General features: G+C 33.9%; 1 protein-coding gene across 6 annotated transcripts in view; it reads right to left on the reverse strand.

The window, feature by feature from the left end:
- The window catches only part of SEMA3A (semaphorin 3A), a 669,223-nt gene that overhangs the window by 168,647 nt on the left and 484,843 nt on the right, over positions 1–15,733 (reverse strand). For all 6 annotated transcript variants that reach the window (XM_074194050.1, XM_074194047.1, XM_074194048.1 and 3 more), the window contains one exon: positions 3,059–3,121. In XM_074194050.1, coding sequence (XP_074050151.1) covers positions 3,059–3,121 — 63 coding nt within the window. The remainder of the gene's footprint in view (positions 1–3,058; positions 3,122–15,733) is intronic.

Here is a 15,733-nt window from a genome sequence, read left to right on the forward strand (position 1 = left end):
TAGGAGGTATTATTGTTATTGTCCCCAATCTGCAGATGAACAAATTGAAGCTTAAAGAATTTAAATGACATACTCAGGGTCACACACCTAATAAGTGTCTACCTAATATGAACTCCAGGCTATATGTCCTGCACCACAGTGATATTTCATAGCTTTAGTAAAAAAGAGGAAAGGAGTATTTCATCACAGTCAATGAGGCACTTGCTTAAATGGTAATATCTCAAATATATAGTACTTTTTTTTTGCAACTATTTTTTTCCTCACAAAGATCCTGGAAGAGTCAGTCAGTTAATAAACAGGTATTATTTACCAGTCACTGTGATAAGTATTGAGAATACAGAGAAAGATACAGCACCAGTTATCAATGAGTTTATATTCTAATGAAGACAGAATAAATATTATTCCCATTTTACAAGTTAAATAACTGAGACTGACAGGGAACATGAATCCAGAACACTCTCACTTAAAACACTGCTCTTTCTTTCTACTACTCCATTATATTTTTCCAAAAGCATGGTGGTAGTGAAGGTTGTCTTCTTAGTTAGCTTGACATAAAGAAAATCTATGAAAGCATGGAAACCACACTAAACCTCAAGTCAGATAGCTCATAATATATCAATGTGGTGGATAGGGAGGAACAATAATACCTGGGTGGAAGATGTTGATAGTGGCTGGTGTACTTTACAACTATATATGTGTGACTTTATTCAGGAAATTAATTTATAAGCTTGATATGACTATTTACTAATGAATCTCATTTCCATAATACACATATGAAAAATTTTCTCCTTATTTTATAGACATAACTTCTGCATCTAGGGATGACATCTACATTGTTCACTCTACCCTTTTTTGAGAATAATATCTATAGTCATTAGGAATCAGGTGGTAATAGCAGCAATATTAATAATAAGTAGAATTTATTTAGTTTTATGTTTTGCAAAGTGTTTTACAGATGTAATCTTATTTTCTCCTCACAGCAATCCAGGAAAGTAGATACTTTTTCTACTCTCATTTTATAAATGAGAAAACATAGTTACTAAAGGTTTGAGACTGGGTAAGTGAAGTGACTTGTTCATGATTACTGCTTAATACAGAGGGCAGAACTGGAACTCGAATCAGTGTTCCAAGTCAATAGGCATCATACAAGATCATGTGACTACATTATCATGAGAAGTATAATTATGCCCATTAAATTCTAGCAGTAAGCTATGTCATTATTCATGTATCAAATATTCAATAAAGAATGGATTTAACAGAAGAGGAAAAGAAAGAAAGAATGAAGAGAGAACCAATAACAGGAAAAAGAGGAATTGTCAGTAGAATAAGAAAAAATATGGAGATGAAGGATGAGGAGAAAGATTTAGAGAAAATGAACAAAAATATATTCTCTGTCATGCTAATAGCTCTATTTTTTAAGCCTTATTGTTTGTTTTTGATGCATGATAGTTAAATATAGAGTGGAGTTGAGAGTAATTATACCATAAAATCTAAAGAAATATGAATTTATATGGTTTCCTGGAAGGTTTGATTGCATAATTCCCACTTCAATGTTTATGAATTCTAATGAGTCAATTGTGATGAAACCTACTAAAGTATGTGTTTGATAGTCAAATAGGATCACCGATTTAGATTTGAATTTCAAAGAGAGATCATCTAATTTAGACTCTTCATTTGCAGTTAAAGTAAGGGTCTGTTGGTAAATGTTTAACAAGCATCTCTCCAAGAAAAAAAATACATTTTTAACCCGACATTATTTACATTTTCTCCATCACTTTCTTGTCTAGACAAAAACAATAAATCAAGCCCCGTTTTTTTTAGTCTGTTGATTTCAAAGGTACAAATGCTCTTTCAATTTATGTGAGCATTTACAAACCAACAGTTTGAGAGGCAGTTTTTACCTCTGATATTAAAGTCAAAGAGGGTAAGCTAATAGCTCAAAGTCAAATAATCTAAATTATATATATATATATATATATATATATATATATATACATATACATAAATATATAGGTAGACACAGTTGGAATGTGAACCTAGGTCTCCTCACATCAAACCCAGAGCTATTTCTTTTGTGAAGACACACACACACACACACACACACACACACACAGGCACACATACAGAACTCTTAAGAGTAATATGTCTTTTATAAGGCAAGACTTTTCAGTTATTAGTTTGCATATCATTCAGCTTATAGCTATGATATAAATTTTTTTAAAATAAATACAAATATTTTCTTCAAAGCTTCATGTGGGAAGAATTAAGCAGACTAGGTTCTTAAGAAAATTAAGACAGTTTCCTTCAAAATAAAATTATATAGTCTATCAATAACAGGCAAGAGATAATGGATCTTCGCAGAACAATATTTGCAACTCTATATTTGGGTAGTTAGGTGGCACATATGATAGACTCCTCTTCCTGGTCTTAGACACTAGCTAGGTGACCCTGGATAAGTCACTTAACTCTCTTTGCCTCAGATTCCTCATCTGCAAAGCAATGAACTAGTGAAGGAAATGGCAAACCACTTCTGTATCTTTACTAAGAAAATCCCAATTGGGGTCATAGAGAGTCAGTCTGAACAACAATATTTGCAACGGTTACTAATTTGGACATGGTAGAGTTAATCAATACCTTTATTTTCTGTCCATTCAAGCACACACATATAGAACACACAGATATATATTTCTCTTTCTCTCCATGTATTTTTTTTCATACATTGCTATTCTTTGCTTCCTTTATTACTTACATATAAATACTTTATACCCTCTGATGATTTATTGACAGTGTCCTAGCCCTTATAGTTACCTTCAGCATCTACACAATTAAATATCAGTGAAACATTTGAAATCTGACTATAAAACTATAAAAGAAAAAAAAAGTCTGAATTGACAGTTATAAAATCAGCCCCTCTCCCACCTTGAGAGGTGTGCCATTTTGTTAAAATATCTTAATAAAACCATTTTAATCACTCTGAAGAAAAAGCTATAAAATCACTATACACCCAATTATAAATTGCTTATTATTTCTAAAATAATTTTAAAAGTTTGTTACTTACCAAAATATCCTTTCCAGCCCACTTGCATTCATCCCTTCGTGTATGAGAAACTGGCCAAGCAATCTAAAAGCAGAGAAAGAAGATTACTTTGGAGTTCCTTGGAAGGAAATGTCATTTAAGATCATAGATACTGTTGTTTTATTCCAAGATGGTATAGCTAGGATCAGAACAGAATCAAAAACAGACCCTATGAATAGATTTCTCCTCCATCTCAGTATTTCAAATTCCTATCAATATATGTTCATTTAATTTAATTCAGATTTTGCTGAAATTTCTTAATTTAATTTTTTTAGAAAAAGTAAACAACATGGTTATACAAGTTATAAATGAGTACAAATATTATTGCTACCTATAATTATATAACTTCTTTCTCTTTCCCCATTCGGTTAAAAATTAATATTTTGCATATAAGTACCTGTTATTTAATTTAGTCAAGTCACTTCACCATTTTAAGCCTCAGTTTCATGAGATAAGCATAAAGATCTGTTGCATAAGTTATAGGTCAAGCCTATTATTGCAACAGTGTCATTGGCTATCAGGTAAGAAAAACTATGTTCCTAGAAACTTCCCAAGTATAGTGAGAAGTTAATTGATTTACATGGGGCCTAATAGATGACTCCGAAGAAGAAAGTAACACTGGTGACTTGGTTATAGCCCTGCTCACTTAAATCTAATTCACTACCATGTCATGAATGACCTACCTGACACCAAGGTCTTCTTCAAGAACAAAGGACAAAAAAGGAACAACAAACAATTTCAGTGAGTAGTAGAAGCCTTTGGGCTACATAGCTGCTTCTCTGTCTCTGTCTCTCTTTTGTCTCTGTCTCTATCTCTAACTCTGTCTATCTTGCTCTGTTTGTCTATCTCTCTCTACTCCCTCCCTGCCCCCCCCCCCCATCTGTAGGTACTCTGCCCAAAGTAAAACCTGATAATGATGCAGGGAACTGTGAACATGGGGGATGTTGTGATCGGAAACAAATTTTGTAGAAGGAAAAATATTGTCTGTGCCTTTCTGGGGAACTCCCTATTATTCAAAGTAATTCTTTTGCTGAATGAATTCATCAAGATGGGAGCAGCCTTGACTGAGTTCCCCTTCCTCCAGTTTTAGGTTTTCAGTCTACCTGACCTTGGTCTTTAAGGGTCAAGCTAAGACTGGCAGGACAGGAAACTTAGAGGTCATGCAGCTTGGGACAGGAAAGACCATCAAGTACTTTGCTTATTGTAGAAGACTTGGAGCCATATGCTGGATCAATCCCCAAGCACCACCCTTGTCCAACCCACTACAGAAGTGCTTTTAAAAAAAAAATCATTTATATTTTATTTTCATCTATATGCACATTCATATTTCCAAGTTACAAAATTTCCCTCCACCCTTCCTTCTCACACCCCTCCCTTCAGTAGGGAACAGTGAGGATAGCATTTTACATAAATATTTTGTTAAACATATTTAGAAATTAGTCATTTTTGGCATGAGGAATTAGGATTAATGGAAAGAAAAAATGAGATAATTTTTATAAAGTGTTCATCAGATTTGGTGAGGGTGTTTGTTTTTTTTCTGTGTGTTTTGGTTTTGGTTTTAGTTTTGGTTTTGGTTTTCTTCCTCTGGTTGGGGATAATACAGCCCGCTACCAATCTCATACAATTGTCCTAGCTCTCTGGACTTGTGGAGAGGAATTGCTTCCATCAAGGATGTTTTTCTCATAATGCTGTTGCTGTGTATATTGTTCTCTTGGCTCTATTCTAACTCACTCCATGCTTCTCTAGAGTCTGACCATTTATGGTTTCTTATAGAACAATAATATTCCATAGTATTCCTGTATCATAACTTGTTTAGCCATTCCCAATTGATGGGCATCTCCTCAATTTCCAATTCATTGCCACTACAAAAAGAGCAGCTATGAATGATTTGGAACATGTAGGACTTTTCCCATTTTTTACAATTTCTTCTGAATATAGTTGCTGGGTCAAAGGGTATGAATGGTTTTATTACTCTTTGGGCATAGTTCCATATTGCTCTCCAGAAAGGATGGATCTGTTCACAACTCCACCAGCAATGCATCAATGTCCCAATCTTCCCACATCCTCTCCAGCATTGATCATTTTCCCTTTTTCTCATCTGGGCTAATCTAATAGGTATGAGATGATACCTCATTGTTGTTTTAATTTGCATTTCTCTAATCAATAGTGATTTGGAGCATTTTTCCATATGCTCATATGTAGCTTTAATTTCTTTATTTGAAAACTCCCCTTTGACCATTTATCAACTGGAGAATGACTTGTGACCTTATAAATTTGATGCAATTCTCTATTTATTTTAGAAATGAGACCTTTATCAGAAGATTGTTTCCCAGCTTTCAGCTTTTCTTTTAATTTTGACAGCATTGATTTTTATTAGTGCAAAACCTTTTTAATTTAATATAGTCAAAATTATTCATTTTGAAGTTTATAATGTGCTCTAATTCTTGTTTGGTCAAAAATTTATCCCTTTTCCATAGATTAGATAGAGAATATTTTGTTCTATTACTATATCTATGATATCACTCTTTATGTCTAAATCCTGTACCCATTTTGAGCTTATTTTGGTATGGGGTATGAGTTGTGGATCTATGCCTAGTTTTTGCCAGACTATTTTCCAGTTTTCCCAACATTTTTTTGTCAAACAGTGAGTTCTTATCCTAGATTCTTTGGGTTTGTCAAAAGTAGAATGTTGTAGTCATTTACTGCAGTTTCTTTAGAAGCTATCCTAATCCACCGATCTCTTACTTTATTTCTTAACCAGTATCAGGCAGTTTTGATGACTGTTGTTTTTTAGTATAGCTTTTAGATCTAGTAGAGCTAGGCTACCTTCTTTTACATTTTTTTTCATCAGTTCCTTTGCTATTCTTGCCCTTTTGTTGCACCAGATGAATTTTGTTACTATTTTTTCTAGCTTGGTAAAGTAGTTATTTGGTAGTTTAATTGATATGGCATTGAATAAGTAATTTAATTTGGGTAGAACTGTCATTTTTATTATATTAACTCAACCTAACCATGAACATTTGACATTTTTCCATTTATTTAGATCTGACTTAATTTGGGTGAGGAGAGCTTTATAATTGTGTTCATACAGCTTCTGGGTTTATCTTGGGAGGTAGATTCCCCAGTATTTAATGTTGTCTATGGTTATTTTAAATGGAGTTTCTCTTTCTATCTCTTGTTCTCTTGATTTGTTGTTCATATATAGAAATGCTGTTGATTTGTGTGGGTTGATTTCATATCCTGCTACTTTGCTGAATTTGTTAATTGTTTCAAGGATTTCTTTAGATGTTTTTCTCAGGTTCTTTAAGTATACCATCATATCATATCATCTGCAGAGTGGAAGTTTTGCTTCTTCATTGCCAATTCTGATTCCTTCAATTTCTTTTTCTTCTCTTATTGCTACTGCTAGCATTTCCCAGAAAATCAATCTCTCTCTCCTCTCTCTCTCTCTCTCTCTCTCTCTCTCTCTCTCTCTCTCTCTCTCTCTCTCTCTCTCTCTCTCTCTCTCTCTCTCTCTTTCTCCTTATGGTGCTCCTTAAGTTGGAGACCTATGGGCCTCTATGCCACGTGACCTATGTAAGTAAGTCCTTATGGCTCTCTTTCACTTTCACTTCTTCTCAGTCAGGTCTCCTAGCTAGTTTCCTTTTCACTTTCTTTTCCCCTCAGTCACCTGACCTGGTCCCTTACAATTTATCCTGTCCTCAAGCTGCTTACTAACTCTCCAGGAGAAAAGTTTTTAATCTGTAAATTTTGCAGGCTGGTATAATAAATATTGAGTGGTTTTAAAAATTTTAGGGCTGTATCTGAATTTTTTCACTTTCAAGACCTCTTAATCTTAAATTGGCAACACAAATTCCCTGCAACAGTAAAATAATCTTGGAGTTTACAAATCATTCTGGCTCTCTGATTAGCCAACAATAGATCACAATGTTAGGGGGAGGCTAGGCGGTGCAGTGGATAAAGCACCAACCCTAGAGTCAGGAGTACCCTGGTTCAAATCCAGTCTCAGACACTTAATAATGACCTAGATGTGTGGCCTTGGGCAAGCCACTTAACTCCATTTGCCTTGCAAAAACCCTTAAAAAACAAATAGCTCACAGTGCAAACCTTGCTTGGACATTGTTTGGCACCTGATTGCTTCTGAGTGGATGTAAACAGCAAATGTTTCATTTTTGGTCACAAACTCTGGAGATCTTTCTTCACTGGACTGATTTTCTTTTTGATCTAGATAAAAGTGACCAATCTTTTCCTCAACTCTTTCTTTCCTACCTTTAATCAGTGAATGAGAAAGTGTTGCCTCAGGCAAATCAAAATCCATTAAATACTCTTTAGAGCAAAAAAAAACCCCGCCAAGGTCTTTCATTTTATTCAGTGCCATCTACAGTTGTCCTGATTCATATCTGGCCAATGGACTCATATGACTTTGGAGGAGAAATTGAGGCTGGTGACTTTGCATGATATCCATCATGAGACATGGTCTTTCAGGTATGAAGTCATTTTATATAAAAATTTTTATTTATATTTCCAAATGGAGAAAAAAGCCAAGGAAAGCTTGAGAAGGTGAATGAGAAATATTAATGAAAGCCCTTCTAGTAAAACCTCACCTTTGTAGGTTTGATAAAATGAAATCTAGAAAGTTTGTTTTAAATATTGTCTACATTTTCTCCTCGAATTATAGTTTGCTAGACTATTCCTTAGTTTATTCTAAAAATACTACTTCTAATTATATTTTGTTTCTGAAGTATTTTCAGTTGAATAACACATTTAAAACCCCATATTATGATCAGTTAGGCTACATTATCTGACATTTTTTAAATGAATCATAGCCAGGTTTTATAGGATGGCCACATTTCATTCTTTTTTAATTTCTTAAAAGCTGTTTACACAGATAGAAATAATTGGCTGCCATGATCTCTAGAATCTTTTTCTGTAAATTTTGCTGAAATTAGGTAAAATAGACCAAGGATAGTGATACAAAAAAAGTAATCATTTACCCCAATAGATAAGAAGGTTTTCAATAGCTCAGTTAATATAAAAATTCTGTACACTAAAATTGTGACTGTAATAGCACCTAGGTTGATATCATTAAAGAGATCATATCTGCTACATTCTAGCTCACCATCAAAAATATTTCCACACATCTCCCACTATTGGTTATACTATCATTCTTAAAATATGAAATACATGACATCTTTCTTTTGAAACCATAGAATATCAGACTTGGGTCTATGGGAATAGGCCTTAGAGTTCATCTAATCAAACCTATTCTTGTTTGTTTAAAAACTAAATAGATTAAAGAGGTTCAATGAGGATAAGAGAAAAGAGACCTTGAGTCAAAGATTATGTAACTTCTATAGTATGGCTTTTGTTATTGTTATTTTATAATTTCATTTGTGTCCAGTGCTTTGTGACCTCATTTTGTGCTTTTCCTGGCAAAGAAACTAGAGGGGTTTGTCATGTTATAGATGAGGAAACAGAGGTTAATGGGATTAAGGAGTTTACCCAGAGTCATACAACTAGTAATTTTCAGAGCTGGATTTGAACTCAATATTTACATCCCCTATACTTCTGCCTTCCAGTCATCTCAGGAAATCCAGTTCTACAGCCAAACACCCATATTCAAGACTTCTTTTCAATTTTTTGTTTCCCCATCCCTTTGTACTCTTTGAGAATATATGAGAATAAACATTCAAGTTATTTATTTTCTTCTAATCAATAGTTCTGTTTTCTAATGGAGCTAACAGTTACTCAGGACAGGATTATAGAGCTGGAGCTAGGTCACCTCTCATTTAAAACATTCAAATTCATAATCATTAATAGAGAGGGAAAGAAAGAGGAACCAAAATTAAGAATGATATGAATGAATATATAATCTCTATTTCTATATCTCTTCCCCCAACATTTTCAACTTCCTCTGACTTATCATAAATATCTTATAACACTCTCATTCCATCACTGTCACTTCTCTTCCTACCTCTGTTTCTATTTTCCTTTCTATAAACACCCAGCAAAATGTGAGTAAATTAGGACAAACTTTAATGAAATCAATTATTTGGCATTATAGTTAATGGCACTGCCTGGAAAATATACATAAATAATAATTTATGACACAAGTAACTTCAAATTTTTAGACTTTTGGGGGCAAAAGATATCATGACTTTAGTGCAGCAAGGATATTTCTATGAATTTATAGTAATTATCTTGTTCAAATTTACAGGTGTTATAGGATCAAGTTGGAAAGGACTTTAGAAGACATCATCTTGTTTAATCCCTAAATGCTTCCAGAAATTTTGTTGTTCTGACAAGGACAATTGTCTGATAAATCTTTGGTTGTTGTTACAGAAACTGAAGTGGTGAATGAACTTGTTTAAACTCTTTGGATGATATGTGTATAATTTTATAAGTATTGAAATCTGGATAAAGGGCTAGATTTGGAGTATGCCATATTTCATTTCAAACCCAGCCTCTGAAAGATGCTTGTAGAATGATCCTGGGAAAGTCCTTTAACACCTCAGGCCCTCAATTCCTTATCTATAAAAATTATAGTCTAGGTTTAAAGATTACAAAGGACCTTTCCAGTTCTAAATGCATGAGAATTGATAAGATTATTTAAGAGAGAGAGAGAGAGAGAGAGAGAGAGAGAGAGAGGAGAAAAGAGAACAAAGAACTGAATTCTGCAGTTTAACTAAATTTAAAGGATAGGATAACAATGATAATCCAGGAAAAACAAGATGGGATTAAGTAGGGAGTATATTCCTTTATTGTGTAAATGATCACAATAGTTTCCTTTCAGATTTTTCTATCTTCATCCTCTAGTTTTTGTAATTCCTTCTACATACTACACCTTTATTAAACTCCCTAAATAATATGTAAATTGATTTCATTCTCTGCTATGATTGTTTCCTATAAAAAAAATTCACATTCCTTGGGCCCTTCAAGCTCCAGTCTCATTCATATACATCCAAATCTAGTAATTTTGACTACAGCAATTATGAAAGAAACATTTAAACAAATAATTTCTTCTCTGATCTCAAAGCATTTATAATCTAATAAATGGAGAGAATTCAGAATGACATAACTTCTTTTCTCCCTTTTCTCTGAATTTCTTTAATGTTTATTTCAACACTTCTAAAGTCAGCATTATGATAAAGCTTCTTTTCCTCCATGTAATGGTACCAATTTCATTATATTCCCATGGAGACTGAAAAAACCTTCATTCACATCCTTGCTGGGAAGCAGTCAAAAAGGAAGGGCCATTATAGCCCTGACAATATATAAAACAAGAAACAAGTATCAAGAAAAATGAATTTGAAAAGGATTATATAATACTTTTCAATTACATAATCTCTCTCCTAATTCCTTGTATGAATTGACATAACTAGCTTCTTTTGTAATGCAGAACAGCCTTCATAGAAACAAGTAACACCCTGAACCAAGACTTTATATATTTTTAACATGAATATTAAATGCATAATTGTCTTTTTTTATAAATAAGAAATAAAATTATAATCAAAAAATTCATAACCAAGCAAATTATTAGTACAGAGCACTTAAATTCACTTAGTAAATTTCTCAAACTATCAATCCATTAGTCACTTAAGAGATGCATACTGATTGACTGATAGATAAGGGAATGGAACTGGTCTCCCTCTTACTGACTGCCCTTAGATGTTGCACTTAATCTCCCACAATTAAACTCTTGAAGAGGAACTGTAGAACTTTAGAGATATTTAACTCTACTATAATCAAATTTGCTTATCACCTTTACCTTTTTTATTTTTGGAGTACCAAACAAAATAAAATCATATCAATCTCATCTTTTAAAGGAGTGATTATCGGAAGGCACATTCTTTGGGAAACAAATAGAGAGACACACAGACAAAAATACCCCATCTGTTTAGAAGCATTTGCTTTAGTGTCAACAGATAATCACAACATCATGAGACTTTTGTGAAAACCAGGTTTATTACAAGAGAAATGAACATGCTTGGAACCCAAAGAATTCATAGTCTTTACAAAAGTTTGCATAATTATAACAGGACAACAAAAGAAGGAGGAGAAAGCAGGAAGAGGCATGGCATGGGAAGGGAAAGGTGGAGAAAAGGACAAACTCCCTCCTGAAGAAGAGGAGCAGGGAGTTGAAAAAAATGCCATTCGTTTCCCTTGGGAAGTGCTAGACTATGAAAATAAGAAAGTCTGCTTATCTGCAAAGGACCCCAGCTGCACAAGCATTTTCCCAGACTGGCACAGACTGGCTGGAGCCTGTCTTGCCTCCTAAGGACATACAGAGAATTCAGTTTGGGGTGCATGATCTGGGTTCGATGTTTCTGGAAAATATGGCAATTCAAAAAGATAAGTTGAGGAGACACTTTAACTGCTCTTAACAATGGACACTGCTTCGGCATGCCTTTATTTGCTAAATTACAGCTGTTGAGTCCTTCCAAAAGATAGTACTTGTACTAATGTGAGGCAATGCTCTTATTTTTTACAGTGCTGGGGCTAGCACCCTGCATTTTCTTCTTCTTTTTTTTTTCAAGGCAAATGGGGTTAAGTGGCTTGCCCAAGTGTCTGAGACTGGATTTGAACCCAGGTACTCCTGACTCCAAGGCCGGTACTTTATCCACTACGCCACCTAGCCGTCCCTCTGCATTTTCTTCTTTATCCCATCAGTACCACCAGACAATATGCTTTTGACTTATGGATAACATAAAACTTCATGTTTGAGTTGAAAGTGTTTTCATGGAAGCCACAGAATTCCAAACTCAAGAAAGATGGTTGGAACAGAATTTTTTTTTGCAAGACTTAAGTGGAGTAAAGTGACTTGTCCAAGGTCACACAGCTAAGTATTACATGTCTGAGGTTGAATTTGAACTCAGGTCCTCCTGACTCCAAGGTTGGTGCTCTATCCATTATGTCACCTAGCTGCCCCGGAAGAGAATTTCTTAACCTCTCACTGCCAATGGCTGGAACCTAACCTTAAAGAAGCTTTTAACTCTAGTGAACTAAAGGCAGTGGTCACCTCCTCTTCAAAATCTAGGGCAGGAGCACAACAAAACTTCCCTTTTACATCATCCATGTTGCAATTCTCCTATGGCAGGAAGATGTAGTTTCCTTTAGGAACTTTATGAGGTACTCCCTCTGGTCGTAACTAGAAAGATTACTAAAATGGACAGCATTGGGAATAAACCTTCATATATGGGTTCAATTTGGTTCATACCATCATAATGCCAATGGTCCCACAAGAGATATATAAGGAAAACAGTCTGAATGGCAGCATTCGGGTCGAGAACATTTTGTGTGCATATATGTCATTTCTTTCCCTCTGTTGGTTTTAGAAGTGGTTTTTTTTTTGGTTTGTTTGATTTTTGCTTTTTGAGGGTGGCTTCTGTCAGTAACTCAGGGTGATCTTCTACAGTAGAACTCAAATTTACAAAGTATGGTGCTAGATCTCCCATCTTGTCTTAATAGGTAACTATAATGCACTGAATAAGTGACAACAGGGTCATAATACCTTTATGGCTCTGTGTTTTATCCTTTATATCACTTTCTTTCAGTCATATCAACCACCCCACTAGATGTTAGGGGCATCCCAGAATGGAAGAGAATGCAACCTGAGGGTCAATTCTCTTTCAAATATTCTTGAAATATAGTCAACTGCAAGGGAAGCAAGCTAACAATCATGAGAAAACCTGTAAGTGACAATTATTTTAAACATTGAGAGAGAAAGGAGATGATCTGGCCCTTGAAGATAGGAGTGGCAGATGGGAGGAATGTTTCTGCTGAGTTGTAGGAACTCTCATCAAGATGTGTTTATTTCTTATCCCTTCCTAGACTTCCAACTCCCTAAGGGGAACTATGATATATTGTTCATTTGAGTTTCTTGAGGGCAGGGACCACTTTGCCTCTTTTTGTTTCCCCTCAGCTTAATAAAGTTTCTGGCATATAAGCACTTAATAAATTGACTTTTATACCTTACAATACCTAAGTCAGAAGCAGATACACAATGAAAGGTTTTAGAATTAATGGACTGAAGTATCTTAGTCAATTCCAGTTCTGGGGTTACAAAAATAGTTATAGCACAAATCCTGCTTTTAAGGAATCTCACAATAAGGTGAATAAAAGGACAAATGCACACATTACTATTATACAAAGAAGAAGGAAACAAATACAAAGGAATAAATTGGGAAAATTCTTGGTGGGGGAAGATGCTAGAAGGGTTGTTTCAGTGTAGTATAAATATTCAAATTACCTCATGAGTATTTTCCTTTTACCTTCAGTCCTGTCAAAGCATGTGAACCTCAAGAAGTCTTATTAAGAACATATCAAGGTTTTACTATTCTAGATATTTAAACGAATAAAGGATACTATTTCCATTAAGTTTGGTCATAACATAAAAGGATCTTGGTTAGTTCAATTCCACGCAGAAAAGCCTGTCCAATTTCCATGACAACAGGCACAGTGTCTCAGGAAAAGAAGTTACTATTGTTCTGTTTTTGTCCTTTCTCTTCCTCTTTGCCATATAGGAAAGTTCAACCAACTACACAGTTCAATAAAGTTTGACTTTCAGCTCAGAGTATTCTCATTTTGCTCCAAAGATGAAATTAGTTAATGAAAAGTCTCTTTTCTAACTTAATCACAGAACATATAGTACAAAAGAGAAAAAAAGTTTGATGATCTTAAATAATTTGCATTTTCTGTCCTGTAATCAACAGTATTATGCATAATCAGCATCAAATCAGGTCAGAAATAATAGTTGAATTACTCAAAGTAGAACTGAGTTTACATCTCATAGATATAAACAAGATTTGCAAAGCACTTTACAAGTGTTATCTCATTTAATCCTTACCATATCCTTGAGAAAGAGATACTATTATTATCTGCATTTTACAGATAAGAAAACTTTGAATGAATAAGAGTAAAAGACTCCCTCAAGGTTCACAAAACTGGTAAATTGTCTAAAGTAGAATTTGAACTTAGACCCTCTTAACTCAAAATCTACCCTCAGTCATTGTAGAGTCTAACAAATACAAGAAATGGAAAAACTAAAGACCAATTTATCTTTTAAAAACAGAGTAGAGTATAAATTCAACAAAGAAAAAAATGTTATGTCTTAATTTGTCATCACCAAAAGTTATCTGAATTGTTGCAGAGCACTTTTCATAATTATTACAGATATTTTATTTGATAAAATTTGAATTACTCTTGGAGATTAATATACAAAATGTATTGCATTTCTGTTTCTTCCAAGAGGATTCTTTTTGATGTGTTAATCCTTTTGATTGAGTTTACAAATGAATAAACTGGTTTTCTTTTTTTTTCTTTTTTTCTTTTTTTTTCAGTTTTTGCAAGGCCCTGCACCACCCAACTGCCCCTGGTTTTCTTTTAAAATAGAAGAAACAAAGTTTTCATTTCTATCATCTGAGCAGTTTTAGAGTCAGAAACAAGGATCAGGAGAAAAAATACTCAAAGCATTGTTATGTCTTTCACAGCACTTAAAAAAATAATATAAGGATTACAATTTTAGCATACTTATCTGTATAAATCAGACTTCTTTAAGAACCTAATCAGTATATTTCTATTTGGGGAAAGCTCTTTGCAAAGGAAAAGTAAATGTCTTTGTTGGAATATCTTCCTCTATGAAAATGTACATCAGCTTTGAATTTAACTATACAATTTTTACTGAAGGTAATGTTCTCCATCAAGAGTAAAAAGCTTTTACCAATCTGTCACTATTTTATTCCTATTCAATCTTTTATGGTTTACGAGGAGCACACTGTTTTAAAGCACTCAGAGTTAAGAACTAAGAAAAATCAACACACATTCTGAGGTGCATGCACTCTCAGAAATAGACTGTAAAATGACCCTTTTGGTGAGGCTTTCTAGAAGTTACTTTTATTTTTCAGACAATTAAAGCTGGAAATATTGACTGTTATTGAACAGTTAGCTTAAAGCACAGCTCATTCATTCATTCACTTAATAGTGTCATTTTCTCCATTCTGTGTCAATTCTATCCTAGTTTACCAAACTGTAAGTCATGAAACTGGAGAGGATTACATGATACAAAATGAATGACCTATCAAATGCAAAAGGTGATGGGTTCCACATGACAAAAATGGAGGTTTCACTTTTCATTCAGATGTTTCATTTCATGTTAACTTACCCATGTATAGTAGAACATTTAAGCCTTTAATAACATTTTAAAATGTGATAGTAAAATTTTATACTATGTGTATATCTCTGTGTGTATATATACATACATATATGTGTATATATATATGTATATATACATATATATATATATATATATATATATATATGTATATAATCAGACATCACCTAAAAACAAATACAAATTTTGTCTGGTTTTCTCTTTAACAAATATGGCTCTCCCCATTCTATCAACAGTTACTGGATGGTCTCCAACATCCTGGAGGAGTACTTTATAGTAGTCTTAAGCATAAATGATAAGGCCCAAATGTCCTGAGTTGGGAGGGGGCACTCCTAACCTTAATGGAATTTTTGATGATGAATTCTCTATCTCTGGGGTAACTGATAAAAAGCATACTTCTGAGTGAGGGTCACTCTCTTGATGGAAAAATCAGAAGCAGCTTTGTCAGATCCAGTCTTCTGATAGAGGAATTATATAAGAATATCTCA

The sequence above is a fragment of the Macrotis lagotis genome, chromosome 7 (assembly GCF_037893015.1).
Source record: "Macrotis lagotis isolate mMagLag1 chromosome 7, bilby.v1.9.chrom.fasta, whole genome shotgun sequence".
Classification (NCBI taxonomy): Eukaryota; Metazoa; Chordata; class Mammalia; order Peramelemorphia; family Peramelidae; genus Macrotis; species Macrotis lagotis.